This window comes from Lonchura striata, unplaced genomic scaffold (assembly GCF_046129695.1).
Source record: "Lonchura striata isolate bLonStr1 unplaced genomic scaffold, bLonStr1.mat Scaffold_91, whole genome shotgun sequence".
Lineage (NCBI taxonomy): Eukaryota > Metazoa > Chordata > Aves > Passeriformes > Estrildidae > Lonchura > Lonchura striata.
The window spans coordinates 931,557-952,570 of record NW_027461190.1 but is presented as its reverse complement, the minus strand read 5'-3'; the positions used below and the strand labels follow the sequence as shown (position 1 = coordinate 952,570).

At 50.1% G+C, this 21,014-nt stretch overlaps 1 protein-coding gene across 1 annotated transcript in view; it reads left to right on the top strand.

Annotated features, from left to right (window-relative positions):
• LOC144248810 (uncharacterized) overlaps positions 1 to 18,737 on the top strand; it is a 75,195-nt gene extending 56,458 nt beyond the window's left edge. The window contains exon 4 of the mRNA XM_077790797.1: positions 17,308 to 18,737. Within this exon, the coding sequence (XP_077646923.1) occupies positions 17,308 to 18,466 (1,159 nt within the window). The 3' untranslated portion in view covers positions 18,467 to 18,737. The remainder of the gene's footprint in view (positions 1 to 17,307) is intronic.
• Positions 18,738 to 21,014: the final 2,277 nt, after the last annotated feature.

Genomic DNA, 21,014 nt, shown 5'->3' with positions numbered 1-21,014 from the left:
CTAGTGCAAACCATATACTTTTTTCCCTTTGTTAGAAGTTAGAAATTTTTTATTGACTTTAATAGCTGACTTTTAACTTTTAAAATGATGACAAGTGGCAGAATTCAGTGAAAAAACTTTACAACTGCACTTTGCTTATGAAAAATCCAATCTCTGTGTGTACCTCAGTGGATATTCCTTGAATCATACCAGTTTATCTTGAAGCAATGCAACAATAATTATTCGAATATTAAGAAAAGGCATGTTAATACACATACTAGGACTTCTTTAAGACAATGATTTACTAAAATATGAATATCAATCTAATATCGATATCCAACTGAGACAGACAAAAACTCTCTAAGAGTTTAAAGTTAGAAAGTGTATGTTTATTGAGACAGCTGGGCAGTACGTGGGATAATTCCCTAATGCACACTGCAAAAATCACAGGTATTACAAAGCTTTTTTATTTACAGAGGTCTTGAATACACAAAATATGAATGCATATTCATATCCCTGTCACTTCCTCTGCTCCGCTTCATATGCTAATTGGCAAAAAGGCTATTAAGCATGTGTGGTTCTGTTCCCGGGGCCATTTTGGGGAGGAGTCTCCAAAATGAGGAAGTAAAATAAGCCTTCCTCGTTCTGACCTTTCTGCCTTTCCCATGCATACGTGACAAATGAATCTTTGCCGTTTTCCTGTGCTTAATGGATCCCTAAAGTATGGGAAGTCTGCAACTGTTTTTGTGCCCCTGAAATCTGTTTATCAGCAGGATTGGGGCTGGGATGTGCCCTGGTGCCTGGGACATCACCAGGAGCGGGGCTGGGATGTGTCCTGGTGCCTGGGACATCACCAGGAGCGGGGCTGGGATGTGCCCTGGTGCCTGGGACATCACCAGGAGCGGGGCTGGGATGTGCCCTGGTGCCTGGGACATCACCAGGAGCGGGGCTGGCTCTGATGCTCTCCGGTGCCTGGGACATGACAAGGGGCGGTGCTGGCTGGGGTTTGTTTGGTGCCTGTGCAATCCCAAGGGCAGTGTCACAGCGGGGCAGCTCTCAGTGTCCCCAGCAGGTCACAGTGTCCAGGGCAGCCCGTGCCAGCAGTCACTGCGCACACGGGGCAGGGTGGGCTGGACAGGGGACGGGGCAGAAACGCTGCCCCGGGACTGGGGTCTCCCCCTGCCTCTGGGGCCCAGGCCCTGCTGGGAGCGCCTTGGGCAGGGCACGGGGCTGCTGCCAGGCCAGGGGGACAGGCCGTGCCCCCTGTCCCCTGCTGCTGGGCCAGGGGGACAGGCCGTGCCCCCTGTCCCCTGCTGCTGGGCCAGGGGGACAGGCCGTGCCCCCTGCCAGCTGCCCAAGCCCCTCTGATGCCTGTCCCTCGTCCCTGTGGCTCCTGTCGCCACCACTCCCCACCACCTTCACTCCCTCCTTCAAAGCCCCACTCAACCCCTTCACAGTGACCTCTGGAAAGAAAGAATGAATGAAGGAAAGGAAGTGTTGGCTGTTCACCCTGGCTGGATGTCAGGCACCCACCAAAGCTGCTCTCTCACTCCCCTCCAGAGATGGACAGCAGAGAGAAAACAGAATGAAGGCTTTATGGGTTGAGCTATGGACTGGGACAGATCACTCAGCAAATACCATTATGGGCAAAACATTTCCAAAATTGGAGATATTAATGGAATTTATTGCTATCTGGATCAGGGCAGGATAGTGAGGAGTAAAACCAAGCTTTAAAAACACCTTCTGCCCTTCCCTCCCTCCTTCCCATCTCTACCTCCCCCCGCAGTGGGTGCAGGGAGACAGGGAATGGGGGCTCTGGTCTGTTCATCCCCTGTTGTTTCTCCTGCTGCTCGGAGGGAGGAGTCGTTCCCCTGCTGTGCCAGGGGTCCCTCCTGGAGACACTTCTCCATGAACTTCTCCACGGTGAGTTCATCCCACGGACAGCAGTTCTCCACAAGCTGCTGCAGCGTGGCTCGCTCCTCCATGGGCTCACAAGTCCTGGCAGGGCCCTGCTCCAGCGTGGGCTCCTCTCCAGGGGTTTGCAGGTCCCTGCCAGGTCCCTGCTCCAGCACAGGTTTCTCATGGGGTCGCAGCCTCCGCTCAGGCATCCCCCTGCTCCAGCACGGGCTCCTCCAGGCGCTGCAGGTGCATCTCTGCCCTCCGTGCCCTCCACGGGCTGCAGGGCCCAGCTGCCTCCCCAGGGACTGACCAGGGAATCTCAGGGCAATCAGCTCCAGCAGCTGGAGCAGCTCCTGCCCCTCCTGCCCTGCCCTGCCCTGGGGGTGTGCAGAGCTGTTCCCCTCACACATCCTCACCCTGTTCCTCCCTGCTCACAGCCACAATTCCAGGATCACCCATTTCCTTAAATCTTTTATTCCAAAGGTGTTACCACCATTTCTAACTGGGCCAGCCTTGTCCAGCAGCCAGTCTGTCCTGGAGCCAGCTGGAATTGACTCTGTGGGACATGGAGGAGCAGCTGCTCTCACAGAAGCTGCTCCTAGAGCTCCTCCCTTACCAAAACCTGGCCATGCAAACCTGGTATAAGTATGGTAGAGCTTTTATTACCACTATTAATTCTTATTATTTCTATTACCTCTATTTTTGCTATTAATGGTACAGTTATTATTATTACTAGTATTTTTAGTCTTTTGGACTCTATATATATTAATAGTGGCTAGATTAGAACTGGAAACAAAGGTACTTCATTGCAAATAGCGGCTAGAGTTTTGTCAGCCTCTTGCCCTGCCCTGTTCTGTGTCATTGCTGTGTCTGTGTCTGAAGCTGCTGCTGCCAGGCCTCCCTATTTCTCTGGTTTGGGAAATTCCATGGCATTGCTCACATGTCGGAAAGAGAAAGCTCATTCCATTCAAACGCATGCCCTTAGCTCTTTGAGTCCCATTGTTGGAAGCTTGTTTTCTAACATTGTTGACTTTCTCAGCTTCTGTTAATATTTGTGATTTTATAACAAAATGTTCTTGGATGTGATTGTGCAAGATTCTCTAATGAGCTTTCAGTTTGCTCTTGGGTTTCTTACCGGTGTGTCCAAGCTGAAGGCAGCATTTTGGGTGGGAGGCTTCAGTGGGAGGTGGGATTGCCTCGGCAGCAGCTGGTTTTGCAATGTGAGCAGCGCTGACAGAGATTCCGTGCGCTGAATATTCCGCCTGGTTGGAGCCGCAGTGCCCGGCTGGAGGGAGCCGCGCCGGGCGCTGCGGGTTGTGCCGGGCCGGGCAGCGGCCGCAGCCCCGGCAGGGCCCGGCCGTGGACACGGAGCCTTTGCTGGGCAGGGCTCGGCCCTGCGGCGCCGGGCGGGCGGTGCCGCTCCCGCCGGGAGCCTGCGGGAGCCGGGACAGCGAGAGAGCCCGGGCCGAGCATCAGCCCCGGGGCACGGCCCGGGAGGGGGCACAGCCCGGGGGTCCCGCAGAGCCTCCCTGCTCCAGAGCCGCGCCTGCCGCAGCGGGGCAGCTGCGGCACCTGCGGGGCACGGAGGAGCCGCAGGCGGCGTTCCGAGCGCTCCTTCGGGGCAGGATTTTGTCCCGCTGCGGGGAATTCCCGCGGGCCGGGCGGGCCGGGGCCGCTGCCGAGCGCCGCCGCCTTTCCCGGGAGCCGCCGGGCAGAGCTCTCTGCTCGGGGCTGGGAAAAACACCTTCACTGCCCTGGGAACATTTAAAAAGTTTAATACAGGACAAGAGGAGACAAGGCCATAGAGCAAAGGTTGTTAGGGCCGGGTGCATCTCGGCACTGAGCCAAGAGCACACGCTTATCTCCGGAGATACCCCTTGAATACCTTTTCCCTTACACCAGCCTGTTGCATATTCATAGTCCCTTATGCATAGTAAACTTTTTCCCAAGCTAGTTTACATATTCCAAGAACTGTTCAGCATGGCTCCTCCTCGGTTGCGCCTTTTTAGGGCATGTGTATTCCTTGGTTGTGGTTTTGGTCCTTTTTTATCATCATCTTCAGTTTTGGCCCCGGCCCACACTGCCTTCAGACGGTGAGTGCTGATGGTTGGCAGATCTGTACAGGTGTCCTCATCCTGTGCTCACTGGATGTTATCCCATCCAAGCAGGAATTTTAACACAAGCATGCTTCTATCAGCTATGGCACTAGTATGTCTGAGCGTAATCAATGAACAACAGAAATAAAAACTATATAACAAAGTTATTGTAACACCACACATATAAAATCCAATGGAATGTTTACAAAAAGCCAATATTATAATATGTATCTCTAACAGGGCCAAGGGCCGGGTGCCCGCTCGGTGGCCCCGGGACAGCAGAATTTTGGGGTCCCGGTGCTGGCTGCCGGCAGAGCCCCGGCGCTGGGCCGGGGATGCGTGGGACCCTCCCGCGGTGGGGTTGGGCTGCCCGGGGCAGGCGCTGCATCGTCAGCCCGGAGCCACCGGGGATCGCCCGGTACCGGCGGGGCGGGGCTGGGGAGCGGAGAAGGGCGGCACCGGAGCTGGGGGACCCTCTGCAGCCTGCGGGGTCGGACAGACCGATAAGGGGGGCCCCGGGAGCCTGGAACTTTGTGAAAAACGCCAATCACTTGGTTTTTAACATTTTAAACGTTTAATAATAATAAAATGGTTATAAAAATAGTAACACAATTAGAGTAATCAAATTTAGAGTTAGGACAATTACAAGACAATAAAAAGCAAAAAATTATAGATGTCCAGATGCTCTCAGACACTTAAGCCAGGACAAGCATGCCTTGTGAACAAAGGAATAACCTTAAAAGCAATAGCCTATTGCATATTCATGTATCTCATACATGATGCATAAATTACTTGCAAATTAGGAACTTTTCTGGATTTTGTCAACTTCTTTCCCTTAATCCTGGTGCTTCCATAAAGATGGAGACAAGATGGAAGAATGTTTGTCTTTTCTGATAAGGAGGTTGTAACTCTTTATGTGCCCCAAGTCACCGCCATCCCTGTGTGAAGAGTTTATTGATTATCTCATCTCTTGCTTGAGCAAGTAAAAAAATCCTACATCGCAGAGTTTCTATTTTAATATTATGTTGTTACCTAAAACTCTATTTAACACACTACTTAAGAGAATGAATACAGCATAACTTTCTAACATTACACATATAATATTCATTGTAACATTTGTGAAAAGCCAATCATAAAATAAGCATTCTACACAGAAAGTGTTGAAATGGTAAAACCAGTCAAAACCCCTTAGGAATTGGAAGGAAAACCAGAGGCAGTGGCAGCTAACACCTCAGAAACCCGTGGCTTTTGCTCCTCTTTTCGACCTGAGAGCTTCCTGGGCAGGGGCGACTCTTCCAATTGCACCAGCGTGGCCATGGCTGGGAAGGGCAGCGAGCAGATGGGTTGAGCTTCTCCTGCCAGCCCCTGAAGTGCCAGCTGTCATTTGTGTGCGCTGAGGATTCGCTTCAGGCTCGGAGCTGGCGCAGCTGCTCCTGGGCGCTGCTCGCCCACGGGCGCAGCGGTGCTGCAGCCGCTGTCCCGCACACAGGGAGGGCTCTGGAGCCTCCCAGGGCACCAAGGAGCGGAGCAGGGAACGTGCCGGGATCTGCTGCAGGACCGTGGGGCTGTGGGGGATCCTTCGGTCTCTTGGATGGGGCAGGGAGGGGGCAAATGGAATCAAGGTGAGACAGGGATCAGGCAGCCCCACGCCAGGCAGCGTTTTCTCCTCTGAGAGCTCCTCTGAGCTGAGCGAGCTGGTGAATCCTGCGGAGCAAATGAGACCCGGGAGCGAGGGAAAGGCTGGCTGGGAAGGAGTCAGATAAACCCAGTGGGTATTTCCCTTTCCAAGGGGCTCCTGGGGAGACAGAGGAGACAAGAAGGATTCCCCATCTCATGACATTCCCTTTTTTCCTTCAGTAGCCCTATTGCAGTCACTGCATACAAGAGTTTAGTTGATCCCTTTGATGCCAGGGAGAACCCAGAACTTGAACCTCGCTGGATCCAGCCCTGTCTGCCTATCACCAAGCAGAGGGAAAAGATAAAGAACCTGGGTGGGGGTTGAGCCAAAATGGCATTTTGCCACTTCTGATCTGCTCCCAGCTTTTGCAGCAGGGCACCAACCCCATCGCTGCAAACCACTCCCTTTTGCAAGGCACACGTGGACCTCGCTGGTAGCTCAGGGCTCCTGAAGGGGCTGCTGCAGTTGGCAACTGGAGCTGTTGTTGAACTTTTCACATTGCTAAACCCCCCCTGCCAAATGCCATCAACTGTCTGAGGAAGGACACAAGAATATCACCCTGGAGGGGCCAAAAACTTGGAAAAGGATGAAAGAAATGTTCTGATGATGACAATGACAATGACAAAAAACCACAATTTATTTTTGACAGCAAATGAGTACCCACAGCCCTCCAGCCCTCCCAGACTGGCAGGCCAAGTGGGGCCGTTTCCATGGCATGAGGAGCTGGCAGTCTGCAGAGAGAAACCAGAGAGCCACGGTCAGTCACAGAAGGCTCCTGTGCCCCTGTCCCACCACGGCCTGTGCCTGGGCCAGGCTCCTGTGTGCTCAGAGCCCAAACCTCCTGACCCATTCTCCGTTTTTAGAGAAGGGCAGAGTGGTAAGCCACATTCCATCTCCTCTGCTGAAGCACAGCCCAGCAGCCTCCTCAGCAGCTGCAAGGGCGGGATGCCCGTGTGCTCGGTTTCCTGGCTCCCCGGCAGACCAGGGGTTAAACGTTGGGTGTCTCCTGGATTGTCCCCGGAAAGAGCCCATCTCTGCATCGAGCTACCTTTTTTCATTTGGAAATTAGGTCTTTCTTTCTCTGCCATCTGTGGTTTCTCCAGCCCCGGCTGCAGCCACTGGTCATATAAAACTTTAAGAATCTTTTTCTACAAGCACAACTGACTTGATGTATATTTTTCATAAGTACAAATTGTTCCATAACGTATATTACAATGGGGCTGCGGAGATCCCCCTGCAGATCCATGGGGATGCAGAGATCCCCCTGCAGGTCCATGGGGCTGCAGAGATCCCCCTGCAGGTCCATGGGGAGGCAGAGATCCCCTGCAGGTCCATGGGGATGCAGAGATCCCCTGCAGGTCCATGGGGCTGCAGAGATCCCCTGCAGCCCCTGGAGGAGCCGGGCTGGAGCTCGGCGATGCCTGAGAGGAGCTGTGAGCCCGCGGGCAGAGGGGCCCCGCTGGAGCAGCCTGTCCTGGCAGGACTGAGCCCGTGGCACAGTGACCCACGCTGCAGCACTCGGAGGGGGCTGTGCCCAGGGGATGGACTCCGCTCCGAGAAGTTCCTGGAGAAGTCTCGGCCGGGAGAGAGCGCAGGGTGCAGCAGGGAACGACTCCTGTCCCTGAGCAGAGGGAGAAGCCCCGGGGGATGAGCTGAGCATGGCCCCATTCCCTGTCTCCTGCCCTGCCGGGGGAGGAGGTGCAGCTGGGAGCAGGGAGCCGTGGGGAAAGCTGCATTTAAGGCTCTGCACTGACTTCTCCTTCTCCTGCTCCGAGTCTTTGGAGTTTTCTGCCAGAAATCTCTCCCCTGCCCCACCCACCCACAGGGCTTCGGGCAGGTTTCCCTTTTCGGGGGAAATCAAAGCGAAGCACTGATGCGCTAACGAGGGGCAGGAGAAGTGAGGCTCCTGGGCTTCCCGCAGAGGCGGAGGCACGGGAGGCGCAGGGCCGGGAAAGCCGTGGCGGGAGGCGCGGAGAAGTTTGTTTGTGTGGGCAGCTCAATCCCGGCTCGGGCCGGGCCCGTGCCGGGGCTGTTCCTCATCTCCGGCTTTCCCCTCACGCAGCCCGGGGGCGCCGAGAGCGCGGGGCGAGGCGGGGCCGTGCGCAGAGCCCGCCCCGAGCTCGCTGCCATTGGCCGCCGGTGCCGTCAGTCGCGGTCGCGGCGCGCTGATTGGTGGGAGCGGGGCGCGGCGCGGCCCCGGCGGCGGGCTGAGGGCGGCCGTGGCCGCGCAGCGCCGCCATTGGCCGAGCGGCTGCGCGGGCCCGGCAGCGGCGGCAGCGGCCGGAGCGCGGTGAGGCGGCGGCGGCGGAGCTCGGAGGCGGCCCCGGCGCAGGTGGGAGCCGCGCTGGGCTCTGCGGGGGCTCGGGGCCGGCTGCGGGCGGAGGGGGCGGCAGGGGGCTCCGGCGGCTCGCCGGTGCCGTGTCCGGCCCGTGCCGGCCCCGGGCTGAGGGCGCTGCGGGAGCGGCTGCCCGCGGTCTCCTTCCCGCCGGGGCCGGGCAGGAGCCGCTGCCGGAGCAGCGCTGGCTCGGCCCGGCTGCTGTGGGTGGGACAGAGGGGCTGCCCCGCGGCCGGCAGCGGGCGGGGAAATTCCCGTCGCCGGAGGTTCGTGTGCCCGGGGAGAGCGAGGAGTCCTGTCAAAGTGACTTTATTGCCGAGCAGGGGCAGAGGCCGTGGGGCATTTGCCGTGCGCTCTCTGCCGTGGCTGTAGCCCGCAGCCTCCTTTTTATCCTCATTTTCCCGGCCGCATCTCCCTCTGCCTTTGCCCACTGGCTGAGTTCCTTGGAAGGTTCCGACTTCCCGATGCGCCTGCTGCCTGTCCTCGTTAATGTGCACCCTCCTTTTGTAGAACAGCGGATATTCATGGCTCTGTTAAGTCTTTGTTCTTCTCCTCGAAGTTCGGGAATGTGGCGGGACTTTGAGCAGCTGTCTGGGTCAACTTGTAACATTTATTGGAACTGATGGTTTCTCCCCTTCTCTACAAGTGCCCGGCCCTATCTCCAGGCAGATTCACTCCTTGACTCTGTTTTGTCCTTCCCGGGTCCTCTTTGGTTTTGGGATTATTCTCGGTGCCCTCATTCCCTGTCCTTTTGTAGCCGTTTGTGGATCAGGAGGCCTGGCTGCCACCTGCATGCCCTGGCTCAGCTGCTGGATGAGCTGCACTGCCAAGGTGTGGAGCATGGTAAAAAGATGAGAGTTGCTGCAGCACAGAAGAGGAGAAGCAGCATTCCTTTAACCCCTGGTGTGCTGGGGAGCCAGGAAAGCGTGTCCCATTCCCATCCTTTCCATGTTTGGACCAATACATAAACTGCTCTCCTAATTCCTTTCTTATCTTTTTCAGCACTTTTCCCTTGTCATCTCTTTGCCAACAGCAGTTTGAGCCATTTAGTTTTCCACAAACTCCTCCTTTTTCTGTTCACAGATAATCTGATCCCATCTCCTGCTGAAATGTTGTGTTCCTCATTTCAGTGGCTTGGTCGGCAGGAAGGTCAGGAGCTGGAGCTGTCTGGTTGGTTCTTATTCTGAGGACAGCTTGTAATCAAATGATGCCATTGTAGTGATAAATGGGTTCTCTGTCTCCTTATTTGATTTTCTGAGAAACGCCAGTCACTTGGCTTTTAAAATGTTAGAAGTTTAATACTAGTAAAATGGTTATAAAAGTAGGAATACAATTAGGCTAATAAAAATTTAGGGTTAGGACAATTGCAAGACATTAAAAAGCAAAGACTTACAGATGTCTAGGTGCTCTCTTGGGCGCTTAAGCCACAACAAGAATACCTTGTGAATAAAGCAATCACCCCTAAAAAAATACACTATTGCATATTCTTATATCCTTCATGGTTATGCATACATTTTATTTAAAACAAGAAACTCTGTCTGTTGTATGTCAGCTATTTTTTTTAATCCCCACGGCATCCTCCAGTCTGAGCATGGCCTGAAGAAATTAACTTCTTCTAGTAAGAAAACCATAAATTCCTCTTGTCTGGAGAATTTAGGTGTTCCTAGAGGGAATTTAGGTGTTCTCATTCCTTAACCCCCCCCCCCCCACACACACACACACACATGCATATTTTCTCTTTTAACTACTAAAGCTTAATTTTATCTCCAAAGCTACGTTTACCATACTATTAAGATGTTCATACAGCACAAGTTATCATTATAACATAATACATGTAGTAACTATCTGCACAGAGCCATATAACATGCATTTTTCACAAAATCATTTTGGTTCCCAGGGGCTGGTCCATGGTGTTGTAGGATTTGTTCTGGTGGCCGTTCATCTTTTCCCCATGTTTGGGCGCTCCCTCAAGCTGGGGCTGCATCAATTGACCATTTTTTTTCTTACTCCTTCATCATATACTTGAATTCCAACTGATTTCCCTGAACTTGTTCTAGCAAAACCCCCAGTGCTCTGATACACCCTGTACAGCACAGACAGTGGCAGCAGATGTTGGAGTGGGCAGAGGGATGATCCCCCCCTTATTTTAGTGAAGTTTTCACAACATTCTCCATTTGCTGTTTCCCTTTGCAGCTTCAGCCATTTCTGTTGCAGTCAGAGATCCTCAGCATGGGCTCTGCCTTCAGCTGTGCAGATTCCATCCCTGCAAGCAGGCAGAGCTTGGGGTGTGGGGCAGAGGGAATCAGCCAATTCCTGCCCCAGGCAAGAAGAGCCAGGTACATTGTCCCCAGTTTGCCCCAGCAGTGTTAATTTGCATTTCTGAAGCTCCTCCTGGGTGCCTGGAATGCAGCTTCTCTTCCACAGCAGCCTTCAGCAGCCTCAGTTGTGCCCCCCCCCCACACCTGCTGCTTTTTTTTTTCCTTCAAATCATCTATTTATTGTTCATGAGTTAAAGGGTCACCATTAAATCTCATCTAGTTTTGAAAATTTTGAAAAACTCTTATCACTTGGTTTTTAAAATTTTAAAAGTTTAATAATAATAAAATGGTTATAAAAATAATAATACAATTAGAGTTAGGACAATTACAAGACAAAAAGAGCAAAGAATTACGGATGTCCAGATGCTCTCGGACTCTAAGTCAAGAAAAGCTTGACTTGTGAACAAAGGAATCACCCTTAAACCAAGACACTTGTTGCATATTCATACATCCTTCATGGTTATGCATACATTCTGTTCTAAACAAGAAACTCTGTTGTATGTCAACTGTTTCCTTTAATCCCCTGGAGTCTTCAAGTCTGAGCAAGGCCTGAAGAAATTGGCTTCTTCTGATAAGAAGCCATAAATTCCTCTCCTTTGGAAGATTTAGGTGTTCTTCAAAGTGAGTATCTCATTCCTAAAAGAAAACTCCCCCCACATACATAATCTCTATTTTAACATAATGTTGTAACCTAAAACTACACTTAACACAATACCTAAGGGAATTAATACAGCATAACTTTCTAACATGACACATATAATATTCATTGTAACATTTGCGAAAAGCCAATCATAAATATGCATTTTTCACAATCCCACCTCTTACTGCTCAAGCCAAATGATTTATAAAGAATATTTCCTGTCCTCTTGCATTCTTTGGACTCTGTTGGTAATCAAATAAAACATGGGATTAAACAAAGAAGAAATATCAAAACACTTGTAACACATAAAAGGAAGAATCCTAATTTCTTCCAGCATCCCATTCTCAATACATTACCCCACCTGCTAGTTTTTAACATTATTTTCCCATTTTTGGACTGATACCTAGGTCATAATTTTTTTCTGATATCCTTTGTTTTTTCCAGGATGACATCCTCATTGCCATCTATTTTCAACAATCTGTACACCCCATTCTTTAGCCAATAAATAGCGTAAAGCCAACCTATTTTAATGCACTGCAGGTGATGTTTCGCTTTGCTGACTCAATATTTATTCCAATGCCTGAGCAGCTTTGTTTATTATCTTCTCTATAACTGCTTGGAGTCATTTAATATGACTCAGGATATAATTTGGGGTTAACACAGAGCTAGACTGCTGTGCTTGTTTTACCTTTTCTTTACTAATTGTCTCTACTGAATCTTGGACTATATTTCTAAGATCAAATGTAAAACAAATCCATCTCTCTCCTTTTGGACATTCCATGCCCCAAGTATTACTACTTTTTCCTAAGTTCTTCGTAATGTGATAATTTTCCCCCTTTTTCTGCAGGTACTTAATTTGGATGGGTTATAACAGTGGCTGTTGACATGGGTGTGTGTAACAAAAAGGAACTTTGGTTTCTTTCCATGTGATACTTTCTGTAGCATTTGTGACACGATCTTGCTGCTATCTCAGAAGGGAAAAGACAACAAATGAGAGACAGAAACAGGAATGACAGAGGTCTGGCATGGCTTATACCCCCACCTCCCCTGCCTGTGGGGCTGCTGCCCACAGCAGGTACGTGTGATCTTCTCGCTGGTGAGTACAGTGCTCAATCCAGGCTTGCCCTCTGTTTTCCTTGTCACTCCTTTTTTACTCATTTCCAGGCAAATTGTTTTTGACACCTTTTAACAGTGGTTTTCCACCATTCCTCAGGTATCTCTCAGTCCACAGGCATTGATAATCCCCATCTACAAAAGCAATTTATTACTTCAGTTTTTGAGGTCTTTCTGTATAGGGGATTGATTCAGTACTCAATACTTCTTGCCACGAGAACATAGATTTTGTGAGCTACAATGCCAATTATTCTCATAATTTAAACATTCACTTATAACCCAGCTGCCATGTCCAATATGGGGATGAATCAAATAAAGTATACAGCATAGTATTAATGGTAATTTCCCTTTTTGCCTGTACAAGTCACAGGCTAAGGCCAGACTATCAGAACTCTTTGACTCAAACACTCCCGATCCTCCTGTTTGAAGTGGCAGTGTTCCTCTGCCAAGGAGGTGTCGGAGGCGTCTCAGGGCTTATTCAGGCAGGGCTTAGAACCAGTGATGCAAGCTTTGCCTTATTTCTCAGTTAGGTGTTATTCTTTGTACCTGCCTTGGATCATTTGGCTCTTCCCAAACCATTACCACCCAGTCCTGGTTGAAAGTCAATTTGGTATCACCTGGTTTTGATGTGATAGTCCATTCCTCACATTTCTTCACAAATTCTTTTATTTTGCTGGCATGAATTCACCCTCTTTTCCATGGTTGGGATTGCTGCTTTAGTAGTACCTGGAAAAGACTTCTTTATAACACAGTGTTAAAAGAAAAACAATACTGCATTAACTTTCACCATTAGTTTTCTTCAAAACTTTCTGGGTTTAACTAAAAACTTTTTCTGTAGCTGCTTCTTCTTCTTGTATCCAGCTTTGCTAATTGCTGCAGAGGCAAATTCTTCTTCTTGTGAGCTATAATTAGTTAAATAAAAAAAGACTAGCCCAAATTTAACACAAGATGTATCACATCTCTTGGTTTTTTGCTTTTTAGGCAACATCTGTTTTAGTCTTACAGACCCATTCTTCAGAACAAAAGCCTTCTCTTCTTAACAACAAAAATCAGAAGGAAAGAAAAGAAGTCTTGTTTAAAAAAATAAACCACTTTGTGAGAGTCAGCTATCTCTGCTTTGATCTTATCTCTATTGGCAGTCCCACTCTCCCTGTTTTTCACAGCTTTGGTTTTGACTCTGTCCTTGTCACTCCCCCTCCCCTTGTTGTCACTCTGTCTAGCAGGAATGGGGGAGAACTTACAAATAGCGACGGTATGGGGACTTTGGGGTGTATTTCGCTCTCCCTCTTTCCCGCTCCCTTTCTCTCTGTTTCGCCCTTTTTTTCTCTCTTCACATTTCAACATCCACATTCCAATATCAGTCCACTTTCGAACATTAGTCCTACATCCTGGAGAGGTGAGTCTGCCAATCACCTCTCCCCCCTTTTTCAACTTCCTTACAAATTTAATTACTTTTGTTTCGTCTATTCTGCAGGCCTGTAATTCACGGCACCCTCCACCAAGGGCTACCAGCTACCCACAGCTGACAGTGCTAAAACTAAAGACTTATTTTGCTGTCACAATTTTCCATTCACAAGCTTGAAAGGGTTGTAGGAACAAGGTAAACCACAACTTACTTCCAAAGTGACCTTGCCTGCACTAAAAAATTTAAGGCAATCCTTGTTCATGCAATATAATTTGCAAAGAAGCCAAGGTTTGATTTGGGAAGGGCATCTGAGGACACAGAGCATGAGTTTTGCAAATCTATAATTTGAAGAGGGAATAGACAAAATGTGGATACCGTGGGGGAGACGGCAAGTAAGGAATTTATCTCTGCAATACTCTCTTTTTGACTGCCAGGAGACACTCTCTGAAGAGGTTCTTACAGTACAAACAATAACTGGATGGAAAGAGGCACTCTTGAATTTAAGCTTTGGTGTCAAAGTAGGAAACTGCCCCTGAGCACTGCAGTGCTGGAGCACCCTGCCTGCAAACTCACCAGAGGCAAGCCACTGCTGCCACGCTGCAGGGCTGCCTGCAGCACAGAGGGAACCATGGCCAAGCCCTCCCTGCAGGCCTGGGTAATCCACACAAGGAATCACAATTGCTTCATAGCTCTCTAACTCATTCAAGAAATAGGAAACTATAGTAAACAGAGATCTCCCTCACCATCTTTTTCATATGTGTGTGTCACAAACCCACAGTGATGCTGAAAGTAAAAAATTAACAGTTTACATTAGAAGATACTGAAACTTTTACTTCATCTAGCTTTGTAGTTTCCCTTTTCTATATGTAGCCACCTCCCATTGTGGGAAAAAATGAGCCCTATTTTGTTACAAGTGTTTGGTATGCACAACTTGAATTGCTGTTCTAGATACACTGCAAGTAGTTAGCACTTCCAGAAAAACTAGCAAACAAACAAAACAAAAAAACTAAGAAAGCAAAACACATTTGGGTACATGAAAAAGGACTGGTTGGAAGGAAAAATGTTTCTCATTGACCTACCAAGCAGCTGGTGTTACCTTTAGTTTAACTTTACACACTGAGAACACTTGATTGAACAGCCTGCATTGACTCAAATTAATAGCAGGTTTTGCTATGTCACAGCTGTAAACTAGTTTTTCAATCCTAGAGTACAGTAAGTTACGTATTTCAAGATAAAAATCACAATGCAGATTGGAAGAAATTTAGTACTGCATGAGGTGTGCACACAATTAATTTACCTCCAAAAGTCAGTTTATGACTTTCCTCTACTAGGATTGCAGTAGCTGCTATAGCTTGAATACACACTGGCCAGCCTTGATTTACTGGATCCCACATCTTTGATAAATAAGCCACAGGTCTCTTTACTCCTCCCCACTCTTGAAACAAAACCCTATGAGCTACCCCTTTTTTTTCACTTACATACAAATTAAAGGGTTTGCTAGTGAAGGTAAGCTTAAAGTTGATACTGGGGCTAGTTTTAACTTCTTTTTTCTTAATTTTTTCATTATCCTTTTTGATCCATTTTATATCATCTCCCTCTGTCAATTTTTTTTATTCAAAAATTTTATTGCCTGTGTATATCCTTCAATCCACAATCTATAATATCCCAATAATCTGAGTATCTTTCTGATTTCCCCCTTTGAAGAGGGAGGGGGAAGGGATAGAATCCCTGTGTTTCAGTCAGGGTTGAGCTTCCAACTACCCTTTCTAAGCAAGTGTCCAAGATATTTTACCTCTGATTCTACAATTTGCAGCTTCCCTTTTGATACCCTTAATCCTTTTTCCCCAAGAAAATTCAAAAGCTTTATAGTAGCCTCTCTAACTTCAGCTTCAGCTTCCCCAGAAAGTAAAAGATTACCCACATATTGGATAATTTGTATTTCAGGGGGAGTGGGGAAAGTTTGTAATATTGTTTCTAAAGCTTGTCCAAATAAGTCTGGGGATTCCGTAAGCCCCTGTGGTAGTTTTGTCCATCTTAATTGCTGTTTTCTCCAGTTAGTGGGTCCTTCCATTCAAAAGCAAAGATAACTTGCTCTCCTGGGCTAATGGGCAAGCCCAAAAGGGATCTTTAAGGTCCACTACACTAAACCACTGATGCTGGGGAGGGACTTTACTGAAAAGAGTATAAGGATTTGGTACCACTGGATAGCAGGTCTGAGTTCCTTTGTTAACCTCCCTTAAAGCTTGTACCAGTCTATAGCTCCCGTCAGGCTTCTTTACTGGGAGTATTGGGGTATTATGGGGAGACATACAAGGTTCTAATGTCCCATCCTTTATTAGTCCTTCTATTACTGGCTTTAAACATTCCTGTCCTTCTAAAGATACAGGATACTGCCGTACATGTATGGGACAATTTTTTTTTCCTCAGTTGTAATCTTTATGGGGTCAATATTTAATCTTCCCCTATTTCCCTCCCAGCCCAAACTTCCTTGTTAATTCTTCTTCCATCCTCCTGGCCTAGTTTTAAAAGTCTAGCTGTCATCTTCCCATCTTCTGGAACAACCCCTATTCCTAATTTCACTTGTAAATCTTGTCCCAATAAATTGCTACCTGCCCCTGGGACCAAGAAAACATCCCTCATCCAAAATTTAGTTTCTCCCTCTATTACCACATTTTTAATAACGGGTACTGTGAAACTCTCTCCTTTTCCTCCTGTTACTATTACGGTATCTTTGCTTACACTATAACCTTTTGGAATATTTAACAGAAAGGTTCATTCTGCCCCTGTGTCTACCACAAATTCCAATTCTTCTTCTTGGGGTCCCACTCTTGAAATTATCTCAGCATTCCCCACCTGGACCCCACCTGCGCCCCCCCTCGGCCCCATGGCCCCGCGAGGGGAATTTGGGGAGGTGGGAGTGGGGCAGCGCCAAGGCCGGGCCCCCCCGCGCTGTCCTGGCGGGAGCGGCTGCAGTGGGGACCGAGTGCGGGCGGGAGCGGCCGAGAGCCCAGCGCTGCCCCAGCCCGACCTGCCCCAGCTCCATCCCTGCCCCTGCGCTGGGATGCTGTGGGGCTGGGGGGAAGAGGGAGCCGGCAGTGGGTGCTGGGCCTGGGGGCAGGAGGAGAAGGGAAGGAGAAGCAGGCTTGAGGAACAGAATGGTCAAACGATGCAGGTGGCAGGAGAGGGTGGGATTGTGCAGGAGAAGGAGGAATAGCAAGAGGAAGAGGAGTGTGAGGAAGAGTAGAGACACAGGAGGAGGAGGAGCAGAAAGAGGAAGCAGCAGAAGGTTCCACCCCTCCCTGTGTCTGCAGCCTCCCCCCAGCCCAGGAGTGCTGCTCCCCCCACATGCAGCAGGTGACTGTGGAGGGGAATCCACGATTTTCACAGGGTGAATCTTGGTGTTTCTGAGCTTGCTTGGGCTAAATGTTGGTGCTTTGGTTTTATGTGGGAACTGAATCTTTATCTTTTGGAGGAGGTTTTTGCTGACTTGTGATGTTCAGGGAGTTTTTGATTTGTGTCTTGAAGTTTGTGGGACTTTTGGGCTGAATCTTGGTGTTTTGGAGGTTCTTACAGACACAAGATTCCCAATGACTTCCAGGGATGGACTTGGGCAAGGCGGAACCTCCAGTCCAAGCAGTTCTTCTCTTGTTTTTCCCTCTAACCAGGATTTGTCATTTCCAGGGTGTGGCTGGATGGAGGAGGAGGAAAAGCCCCGGAGATGCTGCAGGAGGAGGAGCTGCAAACCCAGCCCAGGGAGCTGCGGGGAGGAAAGAGCCCCCCTGAGCCAGGAAGGCGGGCGGAGATCCAGACAGAGCTCGGAGCTCCTGGAGAAGCCTCATGGCAGGGAGAAGCCCCACAAGTGCTTGGAATGTGGGAAGGGTTTCAGCTGGAGCTCCAACCTGATCGAGCACCAGAGGATCCACACTGGGGAGAGGCCCTATGAGTGTGGGGAGTGTGGGAAGAGGTTTCAGACCAGCTCCCATCTCCTCAGACACGAGCGGAGTCACACAGAGGAGAGGCCCTTCCTCTGCCCCGACTGCGGGAAGGGCTTCAAGGACAACTCCCACCTCATCAGGCACCGGCACATCCACACCGGAGAGAGGCCCTACGAGTGTGGGAAGTGTGGGAAGAGCTTCATACAGAGGTCTAGCCTGTTCGAACACCAGGTGATCCACACTGGGGAACGGCCCTATGAGTGCTTGGAATGTGGGAAGAGCTTTGGGTGGAGATCCCAACTGAAAGCACACCAGCGCATCCACACTAGGGAGAGGCCCTACGAGTGTCCCCAGTGTGGGAAGAGGTTTCAGACCAGCTCCAATCTCCTCCTTCATGAGCGGATTCACACAGAGGAGAGGCCCTACCGCTGCCCCGACTGCGGGAAAGGCTTCAAGCACAACTCCAGCCTCACCGTGCACCGGCGCATCCACACCGGAGAGAGGCCCTACGAGTGTGGGAAGAGCTTCAAAGAGAGGTCTGGCCTGATTGAGCACCAGGTGATCCACAGTAGGGAACAGTCCTATGAGTGCTTGGAATGTGGGAAGAGCTTTGGGTGGAGCTCACACCTGATCCGACACCAGCGTATCCACACTGGGGAGAGGCCCTACGAGTGTCCCCAGTGTGGGAAAAGGTTTCAGACCAGCACCCATCTCCTCCTACATGAGCGGATTCACACAGATGAGAGGCCCTTCCGCTGCCCTGACTGCGGGAAGGGCTTCAACCGCAGCTCCAATCTCACTGTGCACCGGCGCATCCACACTGGGGAGAGGCCCTACGAGTGTGGGAAATGTGGGAAGAGCTTCACAGGCAGGTCTGGCCTGATCCAGCACCATGTCATCCACACCGGGGAACGGCCCTATGAGTGCTTGGAATGTGGGAAGAGCTTTGGGAGGAGCTCTGCCCTGAGAACACACCAGCGTATCCACACTGGGGAGAGGCCCTACGAGTGTGGGAAGAGCTTCTCCATGAGCTCAAACTTGACCAAACACCAACGGAGGCACCACTAAGGGAAGCCCTGTGCGTGACCCGAGTGAGGGAAGAGCTTGGAGTGAGGGGAGAGCTTGGAGTGAGGGAAGAGCTTGGAGTGAGGGGAGAGCTTGGTGCGCTGCTGCAGCTCCATCCCCCATGGGAGGATCAGGGCTGGATGATCCCCAGTGACCCCCGTTGGGCAGAGCCCTGCTGATCCATGGTCCTGGTGATCCCTGTTGGGTGTGGGGAAGGTTTTGGCTTCTTCTCCTTGTGCTGCTGTGATTTGGGTGGGTTCCCATGGATGGGGGATGGGAGGTGAGTGGGGGGTCCTGGTGCACTGGGGGGGCTCATGGCTGGGGGGGTCGGTGAAGGGGGGAAACAGTGAATGGAGGGGGTCCCAGTAAATTGGGGGGGCCCTGATGATAACAGGGGCTCCTGGGAGATAACGGCGAGGGGTGGGGGAAGGACCAAACCCTAAGGGACTCCCCTGGTGCTGCTGAACCCCCCCGTGCCTCCCCAGCGCTTGGGGTCCCCCCCAGTCCCAGCACTGTTCCTGGGGGTCCCGCAGCTCTGGGGGGTCAAAGGGGAGGGGATGGAACCTCCGTCATGGGTGGGGGACACAAAGGGGAATCCAGGCCCAGTGCTTGGGGGGGTCGGTGCACGAGGGGGGCCCGGTCCCTGTCCCTGTGAGGAACTGCATTGACTTGTTTGTTCATCAAAAGTATGAAATTAGGATAAAAGGGGGGGAAGTCGGGACATGGAATTTGAAGGCTTGACTGGTAACCACAAACAAAGATTGTGAAAGATTTTGCAGGACTGGCTGGAACTGATAACAGCAGTGGAAACCCATTGTTGCTGAAAACTGATAACCGCAGTAGAAGGAGACACACCACCCCCACTTGTGAAACCCATTGTGCTGGAACTGATAACCACAGTGGAACGAGACCCATCACCCCCACTTATGCAGGATAAAAAAGGACTGAGGAGAAGGAAAGGGTGTCAGCTTTTGGCGGAGCCAGGCTCCCAGCTGAACCCAGCGCTGTTTTGCTTGCTATCGCTTGCTGTAATTAATAAAATTATTAATTGATCTTAAAAGGCTGAATCAAATTATTCGCCTCAACTTATAACAAATTTGGTGCCGTGACTCAGATCGGAACACCCAGAGAGGAGGCCTTGCTGAGGAGGCACCCCACTGCCTTTGCTTTAACAGTGGCCTTACGGGGACACTCCTCCCCGGACTCCGACCGATGAACCTAAAATCCGATAGCAAGCAAGGAACTGCCGGCTACCCCCTTAATCTTTGTGCACGAAGCCCCAGGCGAAGACACCGGATGGTGTAAGTATTTTCCGAAGGACCTGGTGTCCAGAGGAGGCCTGTTCTGGGAGAACGGGACCGCCTGGTCGGGGGTTGGAGATCCTGGAGTGTGACGAGTGTGGTGTATGAGAGGGGAGCCGGCAGCTCGGACTCCCCAAGCAAGTGCGGACCTCATAGTAGTGCGGTTCCCATATCTGGCGACGGACTGGGCCACGAATTGAGGGAAGCAAGTGTGTGTGTGTTAGAAGGCACTCCAGAAGATGGGTCAGAGGAAAAGCAAGCCTGCTGAACCCATGGGTGGGGGAATCCCTGTAAAACTTCCCCATATTTCAGAGGATAGTCCATTAGGCTTAATGATTAAATATTGGAATGCCTTTCCTTCTAGGAAGGGAAAAGATAAAGTAAAAATGGCTCATTACTGCATGGAAGTTTGGGGGGAAAAACAAATAAGAGGGAATCAGTTATATTGGCCAGTATTTGGGTCTTCTGAGGATTGGATCTGTCAGGCCTTAAATGTCTACGTTAATTCAAAAGAACCCTTTAATCTAGAAGAAAGTGAATATGCAGCCCTCTGGATAAGAGGAGAGACAAGGGCAAAATTATTTGCTCTCAATACCGAGAGGAAGAAAAAGAGGTCAAAAGAAATTGAATTACCTCCAGGCGTTCCCCCTCCATACATATCGCCACCACCCCCACCTATTCCATTGCCACCTCCACCGCCACAACTTTTATACCCCCCCTCCCGGAACCTTCGCTAATCGACCACCCGGGTCCCTCGGCACCCACCCAAGAATTATCGGAGGATGAGGGACCAGCAGGTGAAAGGTTGGAGGAAAATATCCCTGAGGGTTCTCGGCGAGTAACTCGAAGCCAGACCCGACAAAAGGGAAAACAAGAATTGGGAATATTTCCCCTTAGAGAGCATGGAATGGGAATAGTGCCTAACCCGAATGCTGCGCAACCAGGACAGCCTGCTCAGATTCTGGGAATAGGGTACATATCCATCCCATTAAACTCAGGGGATGTTAGGGAATCTAAAAAGGAAATGGGACATTTGTTAGAAGATCCTTTAGGGGTGGCAGAGCAGTTGGATCAATTTTTGAGACCTAATATTTATACTTGGGAGGAGATGCAATCCATGTTAGGGATTTTGTTTTCTGCAGAAGAAAGAAGAATGATTAGAGAAATGGGCATGAGAATCTGGGATGATGAACATCAACAGGGACCATTAGCAGATATTAAATGGCCCCTACATAATCCCCAGTGGAATA